At 47.0% G+C, this 14,472-nt stretch overlaps 1 protein-coding gene across 1 annotated transcript; it reads right to left on the reverse strand.

Annotated features, from left to right (window-relative positions):
* Positions 1–3,441: 3,441 nt before the first annotated feature.
* Positions 3,442–14,198, reverse strand: DNAJC14 (DnaJ heat shock protein family (Hsp40) member C14). Its single transcript, XM_081898634.1, has 7 exons — positions 14,040–14,198; positions 12,239–13,739; positions 10,426–10,532; positions 7,544–7,663; positions 6,750–6,910; positions 6,210–6,306; positions 3,442–4,950 (listed from the first exon to the last, which is right to left on the reverse strand). Exons 2-7 carry the CDS (start codon positions 13,667–13,669, stop codon positions 4,713–4,715), a joined length of 2,154 nt encoding a protein of 717 aa, XP_081754760.1. The 5' UTR covers positions 13,670–13,739; positions 14,040–14,198; the 3' UTR covers positions 3,442–4,712.
* Between the last annotated feature and the right edge of the window lie 274 nt (positions 14,199–14,472).

A 14,472-nucleotide genomic window follows, 5' to 3' on the forward strand; every position in this document is an offset into this window, starting at 1 on the left:
CTAATAGGCCAAGTGGGTCATAGGAGTAGCAGGTGTTTGGGGATATATGAGACACCGACAGGCAGCCTACCTTAGAATGGTACTTACTTTGAACAAGGGGGGCAAGGAGCCTAAAAACCTACTTGTAACACCTGCCTCCTAATCCCAGCAAGGGAGAAAATTGAAGGTGTTCAGTGATTCATGTTATACATTATACCAGGCTTCCTCAAACTTGGCCCTTCAGATGTTTTGAGACTACAATTCCCATCATCCCTGACCACTGGTCCTGCTAGCTAAGGATCATGGGAGTTGTAGGCCAAAAACTTCTGGAGGGCCAAGTTTGAGGAAGCCTGCATTATACAGTATACATTCAAGCAGCCTACATACATGTAAGAAATAAGATTCTATTGGCATGTAATTTACAATATGAGAAGCCTGAGCGGCAGGTCCCAGCAGAATTATTAGAGCAACTCTACGGAGAAAGTAGGTCAGCTGGCTTTAAAAGTGCTAGCAGGAGTTGGGAGAGACCCTCATACAACTACAGCAACAGTCTATCTCCTCGTGCGCTGCAAAGAAATTTAAGCAACGAAAGTGGGTGAAGTGACAGAATTCAGCCCTGGTGGGTCAAATCCAGTTGCGCCCTAGAATTAAGCAAGTGTTTCGATCGTGGCTTAATGTACTACATCCCCCAGAATGCCTTTGAACACGTTTGTTTCCATCACCAAGAACCTTCTTAGCAAAGTATAAATATGCCATTTGATCTCCGCCTTGATGAAACTGGTAGGAACACTGAGCTCTTCTTCTTCCTCTGGTCTCTGTCACTGCTCTTCAGCCTTGACTCTCCAGGTGTTACTGGACTAAAACTTCTATCCTCCCCAGTCAGTTTAGCCAGTTATAGGGGTGATGGAAGATGTAGTCCAGAGTTTCCCAAACTTGGGTCTCCAGCCGTTTTTGGACTACGACTATGGGACTTTTAGTCCAAAAACAGCTGGAGACCCAAGTTTGGGAAACCCTGACGTAGTCCAACTTCTGAGGACCCAAGGACTGATGAACAGAGTTCTATATTTCTTGTTTCTTCCTGCACCACCCCGCTGTGACTATCAACTACTTATTTTTTGAAAGGGGAGTCTTGTTCTATCTCAAACCTCACGTTAAGGGTAGCCAAATTCTGTGCGATTGCCATAAAACCTAGGGAACAAGCTGTGCTATCATAATAATTAAGGTTTTAAATGATAATTTTAGGTTATATGTTAGTGACTAAGTTTTAATTTATATATTTTTTAACTGTTGCTATATCTGTATTGCCCCTGTCATACCTAATTGCAAATTCAAATGTATCCCTATCGTGTTTTATGACTTCCTTGATATTGTATGTGGGCTGGAACTGGTCTGTGACCGAAATAATAAAATTCAATTCTATCGCAAACCTGTTAATTATAATTTCACTGCACTTCTCAACGTATGTTTCTGGCTCTTGATTGTCACCTCCACACCTATGATGGCAGACCTAATTAGAAAGAAGTAGCTCCACAGATCTGTGCACTGCAAAATGTTTCTGAAGTCTAATAGCACATGCACTTGCTGCAGAGCCAGTTCAGTGAATTACACACTCGGACAAGGTACTTTTGAATGCAGGAAATTCTCCTTTAATACTGCCACATTGATGCCATTGGTCTGTTGCAGTTCTGTTTAGCTTCCATGTGTGTCTTAGTAAGTTTTGTTGGGGAGTTCACAAAAGGGGGTCCATGATGAGGAAGGATATTAACTAAAACATTTATACAAATAAAGGAGTCTTTTGCAGGACCTAATGTTTGATTCAGAGGACAGTTTCGAGATACCTTTGTGTAGTTTCATTTTCCTATAATAGGTTTTAGAGCACCACCTTCTGGAGAACTTCAGTGGTTGCATGCTGCAACCACCTGTTTACGGAGCTACCAACTGACAAAACAAGAAGTACTGAAATGCAGAATCTCAGTTCAATTTGCTCTTTTAAAAATCCAAAACAGGTTGGACTCAACCAAGAGAAAGCAACATCAAAAGCCAGCCAGTAAGCTGATCCAATCAGCATCTAGAAACTGCATTTTTTTTAACAGACTTACAATGCAAACCTATGCATCTCTGCCCAGAAGTTAAGTTCACTGACTCCAATTAATCTAACTTCCAGGTAAGTACTACAGAACTGCACTGGACTGGGTTGCTTCTAGTTTAAGATAATGTATGGCTTGTACAAAAGAAAACCTAGCCAAGATGAAAAGATAACCCAAAAGGGAAAAGGATCAGGCAGAGAAATAATAGCTCAGGTGAGGCCTTGACAAACACACAGCAAGTCCTGTTTTGGAGGCCTAGGATAGCAACTGAGTCCCTTTAGACCAAGGAAAGGAATAGCAGGAAGTCAAGGGGAGCTACTGAGCCACCCTGACCCCTAGGGCAGAGAACATCACGGGCCAAGCCTTCTCCAAGAAGTTGCAGGATGTGACCTGGTACTTTAGCATGAACAAACAGCTTGCATTAGAGATCATCCTGTTTTTTCTTTTCCCTTGGGGCTTGCAAGAATTCACCCCAGGCATCTATGTTTGAATGCCAAGAGTCCAGTCAAACAGAAATGAGGATGAAATAAGCAAGGGCTGCAGGTCAGTTGGCAGAGACATGTAGACAAGAGAGACTTGCAGAGAAGTGGCAAAGGTAATGAGATACAGCAAGAGCAGGGTGTGGTGAAGATACTGGGCTTAAAGCACATCCTAGCGCTAGCACTTTGTCTCCTTTGCTGGTAAGCCAAGAGGCTGCTAAAAAGCTCTGTCACAGGGAGAAAAATTAGCTGCCCATTCGATCAGCGAGATGCAATGATTCAGGGACTTCCTTCCACTTTTCCCTCAGCTGCTTGGAGCTCAACCCACAAGCCCTAAGGAGGAGGAGAGAATCATGGGATAACTGCTTCTCTACAATACCATTATGAAAGAAGTAGTGGATTTGCTGTACTCCTCCCTTGCAAGCAAGGACGTAGGGTAGCAAAATACCACTACTTAATCATTATTTAATGGAAGAGTAGGGTATAACTCTCACTCTCAGGTGTTACTCTTTTCAGCCTCCTTAATTAGGCCTACAGAACTGTACTGAAGTTATTATTATTCTTTATTAAATTTATATACCGCCCTTCACAAACTTTCTAACAATTCCTGGATTTATACGTGAGTCCTTAGACACATACTGCAATTAGTCCAATGGCAGCGTGTGTAACTGCGTATGTGCCTCCTAAATTTTAATAAACTGGATCTAGAGCTTATAAGTACAGCTATTTGCACGGCTTCATCTGTCAGTTAATGTCATTAGTTTCCACCATAAGACAAATCCAGGGATAACATTAATCCTCTCCTTTAAAGGACGGAGGGAAAGCAAAGCAAGGAATTCCGAAAATGTGTAGCTGCATTGTGAAAGGAAAAGGTAATAATGACTCTCCAAGGCCAAGACTCTCCAAGGCATTTATATTTATAGAAAGGGGAATACACATGGTATTAAATATATGTATGTACATACAAATCTGAACTTTTTTAAAAAAGTAACCTTCAATAAAACAAGTTTGGACAGTTAAGAGCCAACTGTCCATGCTAAATCTTGGGGGTTTAATCCACCAATTTCTTAACTGATTTGATCACAGTCCTTGGACAGCAGAGGCAAACAGCATGTATTTCCCAGGATCAGGGAAGAGCAAACCAAGCACTTTAGAAAGACAGGAACCTGGTTCTGTCCAAGAGTCACTTTGCATCCAAAGCCAGATGTGACCATTTGCTTTATGGGGTGGTGCAGAACACCTCCTTTCAGTAGTCTTGCAACAGAACTGTGGAACCTTTTTTGACTCAACGTAGAAGCAAAAAGACCATTTGGTATAATCCTGAGTATCTGCATCATATCTGGGCAGCTCCTGGAACAACTAAAGTGTATCTTCATCTCCTCCTAACTTTGGGGCCTAGATAAATCTTTTGCATGGTAAGCACTGAATTAATATTTTCTAGCAAGGATATTTACCGGAGGAGGGGGGCGATTCCCTTGACCCTCTTCTTGTATAGTTTGTAGGACACCCAGCATGGGGGTAAGAATTTAATTCCCAATCTTGCACAGCAATAAGATATATGCTTCTCTTCTACATGTTGCCTTAATATTACCATCAGCCAAGCCAAGTCTTTCCTGGGCAACTAGGGACCCTCTAAGGCTCACCTTTTCTCCAAGTCTCAGGTGACTTAGGAGGGGGTCCGATAGTGTGACAATTGGAGTAAAGCAGAGGTTACAGTCCAAGCGTCCTTGTGGACCAAAAGTGAAGAATCAGCTAACGTTATTGGTGGTAGTCATACTCCTGCTGAAGGGGGAAACGCCGAACAATTACAGAAGCATCTCATTGAGAAAGTCACCTTAAAGGAGATCCCATGGCTCTAGGCAGGCTGCTCCATCCCCACACCTGTCCATGCCACATCTTCATGATGGCACTTCCAGGAAGCCATCTGTCGGAGCTCTTTGGTATCACGGGATCAGTGTCGACAATTGCAGTGGAAAGACGAGGGTCTTTGTCCAGCTGGAAGTTACCGGGTTATGGATTAGTCCAGAGGAGCCTGAATCATCTGGATTTTTGACACTAACCAGAACACACTTTTTTCCCTTTTGAAACAGCCCTTTTGCTACCTGATGTAGAAAGCCTGGCATCCAAGCAGGCCTAGGAGATTTCACTCCCAACTCTCATGGAGTCCTCAGCGCTGAAAAGGGCGCCGCACTTTCTTCCGCCGTTTCTGCTTCGAATCTCCTTTCTGGGAGGTACTGTCCACCTTTGATGGAGGGGCAGGAGGGGTTGGCACGCTCCCCGGGGACGGCGGTTGGGGCGTGCTGAAAAAGTTCCCGTTCGGCATTTGTCCGTGGTTCCCTTGGAAGATGCGGTTGAAGAAATCCTGCAGTTCTGCAGCTGAAGCAGGGCTGCCGTCTGAAGCAGCTCTTTCGAAGGGGATGGGGAGAGCAGAGGAAAGGGAAGAACAAATGATACTATCAGATCCAGCACTGACTGCCACAGACCAAGATGCTCGGCTTAACAGGAAAAGCAGAAGGTGGAAGGTACGCTTTGGAGCTCTCAACTGTGTCAGAACCCTCTTCACCACATGCAAAAGGTGCCCAATTTCTATATGGATTCAATGGGACCAGTTTCAGCACAGGTCATGAGGACTCTAGGGTCCAGAATCTAGTCTCTGGGTATTAAATACTCTACACTCAAGTTGCTGTACTAAAGCGTATCAACCTATTGAAAAAGACCAGAACTAGCACTGCTCATGCACAGAAGTTAGAGACAAGTTATCCTGGAACACTTTATGACTGTGACTAACCCGTAAAGGTAAAGGGACCCCTGACCATTAGGTCCAGTTGTGACCGATTCTGGGGTTGCAGTGCTCATCTCTCTTTATTGGCCAAGGGAGCCGGCGTACAGCTTCCGGGTCATGTGGCCAGCATGACTAAGCTGCTTCTGGAGAACCAGAGCAGCGCACGGAAACACCGTTTATCTTCCCGCCGGAGCAGTACCTATTTATCTACTTGCACTTTGACGTGCTTTCGAACTGCTAGGTTGGGAGGAACTGGGACTTAGCAATGGGAGCTCACCCCATCGCGGGGATTCGAACTGCCGACCTTCTGATCGGCAAGTCCTAGGCTCTGTGGTTTAACCCACAGCGCCACCTGCGTCCTGCGTGACTAACCCATAGAAGCTGGCAACTGCAATGAAAAATGTGTTCCAAATTTCCAATGAATTGGGGGGGGGGGCAGGGAAGTAGTCCTAGACTCAGGAGCTGCAGACAGAAAGAAAACTGAACAACTGTTAGCTAAATACTTAGAACTAAGATGAGTTGTTCCCTACCTGTGCATACAGGCTGTTTTAACACAACCACCACTGGCAAGCCATGTTGTATACAGGACATCAGAACCCAGATCATCTCTATGCAGAAGAGCTCTGATTGTGCCCAGCACTCCCCCCTGTATTTATATAGGAGCTGGACCACTTGTGGCCTCTTGTATGTACGGAACAGACCCACTCCTCACATTGTACTGAATGGGAATCCTCACTCACAGAATATAGTACACAGGTCTTTGGATGGGGTTCACAGAGCCTGGTATCACTTTAAAAGTTAAGGAAGGACTCATCCATGTGCAGACTAGGGGACAGAACATTTTTTAAGGGGAACGAATAAACAACATCATTCATCACTGACCTCTGCCGTCCTCCTGAGCCCCTTGATCCAAAAGATATGTGATATGGAACACGGTGTGTGTCTGGGGAGATTCCTACTCGCTGACAGCCAGCCCATTCTGCACATTAAAAAGGAAAGAAGTAAACTATGAGATGGTGAGAGGTACTTGCCTCTGAGAGAAAGCAGGAATGCCATTAGAATCCGAGCTCCTGCCTTTAAAACAGTAACCGCAATCCCAGCGGCAGCATGATTTATCATTCACAACTATTTAAAAATCCTTCTCAAGGGGTCCTTCATTGGGGGTCAAAGTTGTCACTGTGTTTTGAATGAGAGGTTTGTTTGCTTGCAGTAAGCATGCCCGCTGCACAAAATGCAGAGCTGCCCAGATTTAAGGTTCAAAATCTACACAGCAGACCACCCACGCTGAACAGAATAGAAGGTGCCTATAAAGACCTTAGCATCTATGAATGGCAAGTATCCAATGGGAGGAAAGGGGAACATAGTTCTAAAACCCCATTTAACCACCTTCCTTTCACTTGTCCAGAAGTGTGGAGCCATTACCTGTGATGTCGTAAACCTTTCCATCCATCATGGCAAAATACGTGATCTTCAGCCCTAGCATACTGGATTCGGCCCAGAAGTCTCCCTCCTCAGCCGCATGAAGCTTGCTACATTCTGCACAGTAGCGAGCATTCAGTGGGTCACGATCCATCTCAAACCGCCTGCAGCAACAAAGAGTTTATCAGAGACCAGAGAGTACGGGGGTGGGTGTGTGCCTGATTTTCTAGAGTTTGGAACCTTTAAAACTCTCCTCCCCATCCAATGTTTCTTCATTTCAGAGGGGGCTGAGATTCTGCATCCAAAAATGGTTAGAAGAACCAGTAGCCCTAAGAAGAGGGAATGGTAGCCAAGCCATGAATGAGAGCATCACCTCTCCAAGCTGTTGGAAACCTTCCCAGCTGTTTTTCTTATGCTTTAACTCAGTGTTTCCCAACCTTGGATCTCCAGCTGTTTTTGGACTACAACTCCCATGATCCCTAGCTAGCAAGATCAATGGTCAGGGATGATGGGAATTGTAGTCTCAAAACAGCTGGAGACCAAAGGTTGGGAAACACTGCTTTAACTTCTCCAGCTACTGCCCACATTCCCAAGCTTTTCCATGGGTGCTTAGAACCATTTTTCTTATCAAAGAAAGATAGTATACAGTCGCTCTGCCACATGGCTTTGCTGCAGCAATGGCCAGCAAGAACTGAGATACTGCACGCTCTGGAAAGCAGACACGCTCTCGCTATTATTGCACCCGGCCTGAAATAATGGTGGGGCCATTAAGGAGATAAGGGCAGCTGGCCACTTACCTGTGCTTCCCCTGACACTTGTTACACATCATTGTATTCATGGCTTCTTTTAGGTCATCCTGAAGCTTAGAAAGGAACTCGTTCATTGACTTGGTCAGCTCTGTCTCTGCCATGCGCTTGCTTGAAAAGAAGGGAAGTCAGAAGCCAATGGCGGTAGCATCAGTACAAGAAAGAAACCTGGACAATGCCAGACTAAGGCTGCGATACTAAGCATTTTAAAGCAAAAGAACTTTCTTCTAGGTGACGACAGCTAGGACCAGGCAGTAAGAAATAAGTGCTATATGCTGAAGCAATATTAGCCCCGCCCCCAGCCACTTGTCTAACTTATATGCCACTCTGTCGCTGCATTTACACTGGTGACTTCAAAGCTAGGTACTCCTAAATATAACTGATGCAGATACTTTCTGCTTCTCATATTGGGAAACCTTCCAGGGTTTTAAACAAGCAGGAACACTTTCATAAAATGTCAAAGCATTGTGGGATATACAGGGAACTTGAAAGGACTATAGTGTGCTCAGTAAACAAAATGTTACCCAACGTATTCCCAGATACTCCCTGGCAGCGTAGCATGGGCTTCAGTTAGATCACACAGCAAACACATGATTGTTATTTCAGCCTTGCATTTGACGCAACTCTGCCTAAGTCCAAATATGTGTGTATCCTTCGCTGTATCCAGTTTCTCATGAGGTGACAGAAATGGCTAGGAGTTTTATTTAAATCATGCTGCTATTCCTGAGAGTGTGTCTGCATCCTCCAACAGAACATACTCGACTCTGGAGGACTCTGTGCCAGACCAAAATGCAAGGACAATAATGTAAGTCAGGCTTACTCAACCTCGGTCCTCCAGATGTTTTTGGCCTACAACTCCCATGATCTCTAGCTAGCAGGACCAGTGGACAGGGATGATGGGAATTGTAGTTTCAAAAACATTTGGAGGGCCGAGGTTGAGGAAGCCTGATATAAATAGACCTGAGACTGTTCCTTGCTAGGTAGCAGGTAACTTCAAATCTTAACAGTTAAAAAAAAACCCTTACCGATTAATCTACTCACATTTGAATGATTAGCCTGCTAAACAATTGATTACGTCTACATACAGGGAAGCCTGCCAACCTAGCAGTTCGAAAGCACCTCCGGGTGCAAGCAGATAAATAGGGACCGCTTACCAGCGGGAAGGTAAACGGCGTTTCCGTGTGCGGCTCTGGCTCGCCAGAGCAGCGATGTCACGCTGGCCACGTGACCCGGAAGTGTCTCCGGACAGCGCTGGCCCCTGGCCTCTTAAGTGAGATGGGCGCACAACCCCAGAGTCTGTCAAGACTGGCCCGTACGGGCAGGGGTACCTTTACCTTTACCTTTACATACAGGGAAAACAGTTGTAAAAAAAGCACACTTCATGTTTTGATGATGCACCTGTATATCACAGCCTGCAACATTTTAGAGGCAGAATCCCCTTTCTGCCTCATATAGTGCAGAGGTGGAAAATGTCTCTTCTAAGTGCCCACCATCCTCATTTTTTACGAAGCCTTATTGTTGCTGCTGTTGTTACTTTTAAAAGATCTATTGCCCAATTAACTGGAAGTAACTTGGGTCAACTAAATGAAATCTACACCTTCCACACCCTTCCCACTGGAGCTATGTTGCAAATCTAAATCTAAGCCTACTTACTCAAAAGCCAGTCTCACAAAACAGTGGCTCTTTCAAGCCAGCATGTTGAAGCTGGTTTTTAGAGTTCCAAACTTTTCTATAAGAGCTGGGAGTCAAAGCAGTGCAGCAGCTGCTTGGCCTCAGTCAGTACCTCTAACTCCTCTGGGTCTTCTCCTCAGAAGGCCTTTAGGCCAAGAGAACACTCTGCACGCTTATCTCCAGCACTCTTATCTAATTATAGATAACGCCCTTGCACAATTGCCAGGTGGAGAGGAGTTCGGTTTCTTTTTTCTACTAATTTGGATACATTAATTTACTACAATTCACAGAGGATGGGGGGAGTCTAGTGATAATACACTTGTTTCAATTAGATATAGATATATAGATTAGATATAGGGATGCGGGTGGTGCTGTGGGTTAAACCACAGAGCCTAGGACTTGCCGATCAGAAGGTCGGTGGTTCGAATCCCTGAGAGGGGGTGAGCTCCCGTTGGTCAGTCCCTGCTCCTGCCAACCTAGCAGTTCGAAAGCACGTCAAAGTGCAAGTAGATAAATAGGTACCGCTTCAGCGGGAAGGTAAATGGCATTTCCGTGCGCTGCTCTGGTTCGCCAGAAGCGGCTTAGTCATGGTGGCCACATGACCCGGAAGCTGTACGCCGGCTCCCTCGGCCAATAAAGCGAGATGAGCATCGCAACCCCAGAGCCGGCCACGACTGGACCTAATGGTCAGGGGTCCCTTTATTTTCAATTAGAGAAAGGATAAGGTGACACCACAGTATTGGCCTTTACCTCTAACGGAGGGCAAAAGCAGAGGTCAACACAAGCAGCAGTTAGAGGTACAAGCTAATTTTCAAAACCATTTATCCTGAGCATCTGTATCCAGCTGTGAATACTTGTGCTCCTGTGCATATTAATAGTGTGTTAGAGATGCACTTACTCCTAAACAACCCCATGATGGGCACTCAGGAGGGCTTGATTGGCTATTTGTAGGAGAGTTAATAATTTAAGAGAACCATACCCCACCTTTCCATTTTCTTTACAGGGCAGCATTTTGCATACATCTGGAACATTTAAATAACTCTTGGTCACAAGATGAGGCCAATGATCAGGGCCTCATTTGCAGTGCATCTTCCCGCCCATTAAATATGGCCTTACTTTGAGAGCAGCACCCTCCCAGTCCACAGGTAATGTGGACTCTTGATTCCAAAACATTGTGGCCAAATGGATTTCAGTCCACTCACATTTCATATTCCTTCCTCCTCTCTGGATTGCTGACAATATCCCAGGCTGCCCGCAGTACCTTGAAGGCCTCTTCTGCTCGCGGATGCTTGTTCTTGTCGGGGTGAACCTGTGCAACACCCCACCCCATCCCAAAAACAAACAGAAAGTCAGAAAATGCCTATATTGTGGCATCAATAGCATTTAGTTTTTTCAGCCCATGGGAAAAGCACATCATATACATGAACGAAGTAATCCTTTATATTTATATAATTAATTTGTATTTTCCCAAGGTTTCAGTATATACATGCATATTCTGCATATTTTTATCCATCTATTCCCTTTAGACTTCCCACCCCACCGTGGCTTCCTGTTTTTCCTTTTTATGCTGCATATCCTTAGCCAGGAAATTACCACCCATTATTGTTCTGTTTGTTAACCTAGTTTGTAATTACTGCTCCATAATAATAAAATAATAAAAATAATAATTTATTACTTATACTCCGCCCATCTGGCTGGGTTTCCCCAGCCACTCTGGGCGGCTTCCAAAAGGATATTAAGAACACAATAAAACATCAAACATTAAAAACTTCCCTAAACAGGGCTGCCTTCAGATGCCTTCTGAAAGTCAGAGAGTTGTTTATTTCCTTGACATCTGTTTATATGTCAATTCCTACATGCAGATTTATTTGGTTGCTGTACGTCTTTAGATCATCTATACATAATTCCCATTCCTCCCTCAGCTGTGTTTCTCCCTGACCTCTAATTTTTGTTGTCATGCTGGCCAATTCTATATACTCTGCCAACTTCTTTATTCATTAACTCAGTAATTCTAATAGGGACCTTGTAATGTAGACTGGCATTATCATCCACATATCCCATGACAAAATAAGAGTGGCAGAAACTTGGACCAGGACTTCTGATTAATACAGGCATGTTTTCTGTTCAAAAGCTCAGACTGGAGAGACATGCTTCCTCCAATGTAACCATACCCAATCATAACAAGGAATGAACAAGATACAACTGCTTTTGATTAAAACCAATCCTTGTCACAAATGAGGCCGGCCCCTGTGGTTAGTGAGACAGATTAACAGTTCCCAGTGAAGACAGGGCCTGAAGTCTGAGTCCACTCCATGTCTGCCCATGGTCCCACATCAACATTGCACTACTGCAGTTCAGTGTTGCCCTTTTAACTCATTTTGGGATGGGCGAAAGGGAGCAGATTTGCATCCTTAAAGCTTCAGGCTGGTAATTTTCCAGCCCTAGGAACTAGGCGGAAAGTTTACCACCTGAAGGCATTAAGTCAAGACAGGTTTAACCTGGCTTCCCAGAATACTGCTGCTTGATACCTGAAGCAGAAAAACTAGCAGAGTGATTACTCATCACAATGGCCTAGACAAGCAAGCTGCTGACAGTGATCATGCCAGCCTGATAAAAGAAAGGATTAGCAAAACTTTGTCCCTCCAAGTAGCACACTAATCTTGGAGGCCCTAGAGTGTGCAGCAGGGCATGGCAGATGAGGCAAGAGGAAGCAAAAGGACTGCTAAACCTACAAGCGAGAGACACTGTTGAACAAACTGGCTGCATAATATCCTCTGAACCTCCCCCTCCACACAAACACACATTAAACTGCTATCTGTGCCAACCTGATGCAGAGGGGATCCCTGCCTGCACTGCTGCACCTCAAAGAAAACCAGCAGTAGCTTTGCAAATCTAGTGAACACAGCGGTATTCATGAATTGCAAGCACATGCCAGCCCAAGGCAGCAGAGAATATGATGGCACCTTTCTCAAGACACCCAATCGTCTTCCTCCAGCTCAAAAGGAATGTGCTCACCAGTACTGCCAAGTGCCGATAAGCTCTCTTCAGCTCAGCATCCGATGCAGTTGCCTCCAAGCGCAAGACCTGGAAAGGATTCAGCTCTTCTTCGGGGGTATGTGCCATAGCCAGCAAGCGTGCCACCTCTTCACCAGGCTGGTATGGCTCAGATCCTCCAGGAGACCCATTATAAACAGTGTCCCCTGGCTGGCTGGTCCTTAATCCTTTGGGCATCCAAAGGAGGGTTTGCCACTTAAGCAGCAGGCCGGCTGCCCACTTGCAAGTCCTGCTTTCTTTAAAGAGGGCCCAAACATGAGGCAGGTCAATGGCTGAGACAATCCAGGCTCCGTGACTGGTGTGGGCCAATCTACCCACGACACTGAAGAGGGCTGATTTAGAGACCCGCCAGCAGAGTCTCAGGCTACCCAGGATGAGCATGAGCACCAGAAAGAGTATAGCACATAGCATCTTAAGCAGGCGGTAAGCTACACTAAGCCATGAGCCCAGCCACCACGTCACTTTCCTGCAGCCCAGCCTTGCATGCTGGATCCAAGTCCGCATGCTGGTTCGGATGGTATCCAGATCATGAGCGCTTAAGGAGCAGCACGAGTACAGGAGCTTCCCACCAGCTTCCACACCCTCGCCACACCTGTGGGTGACCTGCACAATCAGGCTGATAAAGAGTTTGAAGCAGGAGACGCAGAAGGAAGCTAAGCCCTCCAGATGTTTGAGCAGCTGGACTTGGACGTCATGGTGCCGCCCACCGTCACTCCTCTTCCTGGCCTGCCTGTGCTTTCCCCCAGATAGTGCAAAACGCCCTTCGCCCTTGGCTGCAGAATGGTGCTTTTGCTGCCGGGCAAACTTCCTTCCACCGGGAGCCCGAGTACAGTCTGGGACCTCCTCCTTCGCCTTGGATGCTGCATCATCTTCAACGTCTTCCTCCTGACCTTGTGGTAACTTGGAAGGGCCTTTCTCCTTGGAGGCCGAAAGCCAGTGCTGGCAAGTGAAACCACACAAGCCATTCCCCTTCTCTGAATAAGTTTCGGAGGGATCGGGGAGATCTCCTTGACAATTGCAAGAGCCAGCTTCACTGTAGCCAGCAAAGTGCAAGTTGCCGTTATCTTGATCGCTCCTTTTCTTCCAAGTGGTTTCGGTTCCTCTAGCACCCTCCTCCTCGCCCAAAATTCCAGCTTCTCCAGCAGCCTGCTCACAAGCCTCTGCCGCTTCCAAAACCAGCCCCTCTTTGCCGGGGCAACCTTCGCAACTGCAGCACTCTTGGGAGTCCTGGCCGGCGGCTAGCAGGTCGCTTCCTGCATCAGCACCGCCTGAGACGGAGCTGCTCTCCTTCGCCATACAAGGGCTGCCAGTGCCCGGAACAGTCCTGCCCAAATCAGGGCAAGCTGGCTTGCGTTCAGACAGATCTCCAGTCTCACACCCAGCGTCCTCCATGGCGTTGGGCTTCCAGGGTTGCTCTGGCCTCGACGAGCGGTTAAGTTACAGCCATCGTCGATCCCTCCGCCTGCAAAAAAGCAATATAATAGGAACAGGAGAGATTCAAAATCCAGGCGATACTTCTCAAAACCGCAGCACCAACCCGCCCCCCCCGACGCCCCCCACCCCACCCCAACCCCCAGTAATGGTTAACAGGAAGCGAGATCCCTACCACCCACTTCTAGGACTAGGGAGGGGGCAAAGGAAACTGGGGGCCGCTCCATGCTTGGGGGGGCGGGAAAGGACTCAAAACGTGGCCCCCCAAACGAAGGGGGGCAGGAGACACGAAAGAAAGCGGGGAGGACGGAATAGAGGGGGGGAAGCTTACCTGGTCCTGTTGCCCTGGCAACGAGAGGGGGCGCTACTTCCCCCTCCTCCTGCCCCCTCACTCCCTCTCTCCGCGAGCCTCCACTTCCGCCCGCCTATGTGTGACATCTCGTTCCCCGCCTTCTGCGTCCGGGTCAAGTGCGTGGGTGGGGAGAGGGGGCGGGGCGCGTGGTAGCGTCATCGCCCGTCCCGGCCGCGGCGTTCGTTTTCTTAAAGGGCCCGAGCGCAAAATTCCGCTCAGCGCCGTCTTGCGGCAGCGCCTCCCTCCGACTATCCCCGGATCAGAGTGGGGCGAGTTCGCCTGGCGCGGTTGCCTCGGACCGGTCAGGGGGCGGGAGGTGCTTGGGCCGCCGGTCGGCTGGCTGGCTTCTCTAACGGCAAAGGTGATTCAGCCTTATCCCGGGCGCGCAAACTTCGTGCTCGTCGGATCGGCT

The sequence above is a fragment of the Podarcis melisellensis genome, assembly GCF_964234715.1.
Source record: "Podarcis melisellensis genome assembly, chromosome: 2".
Taxonomy (NCBI): domain Eukaryota; kingdom Metazoa; phylum Chordata; class Lepidosauria; order Squamata; family Lacertidae; genus Podarcis; species Podarcis melisellensis.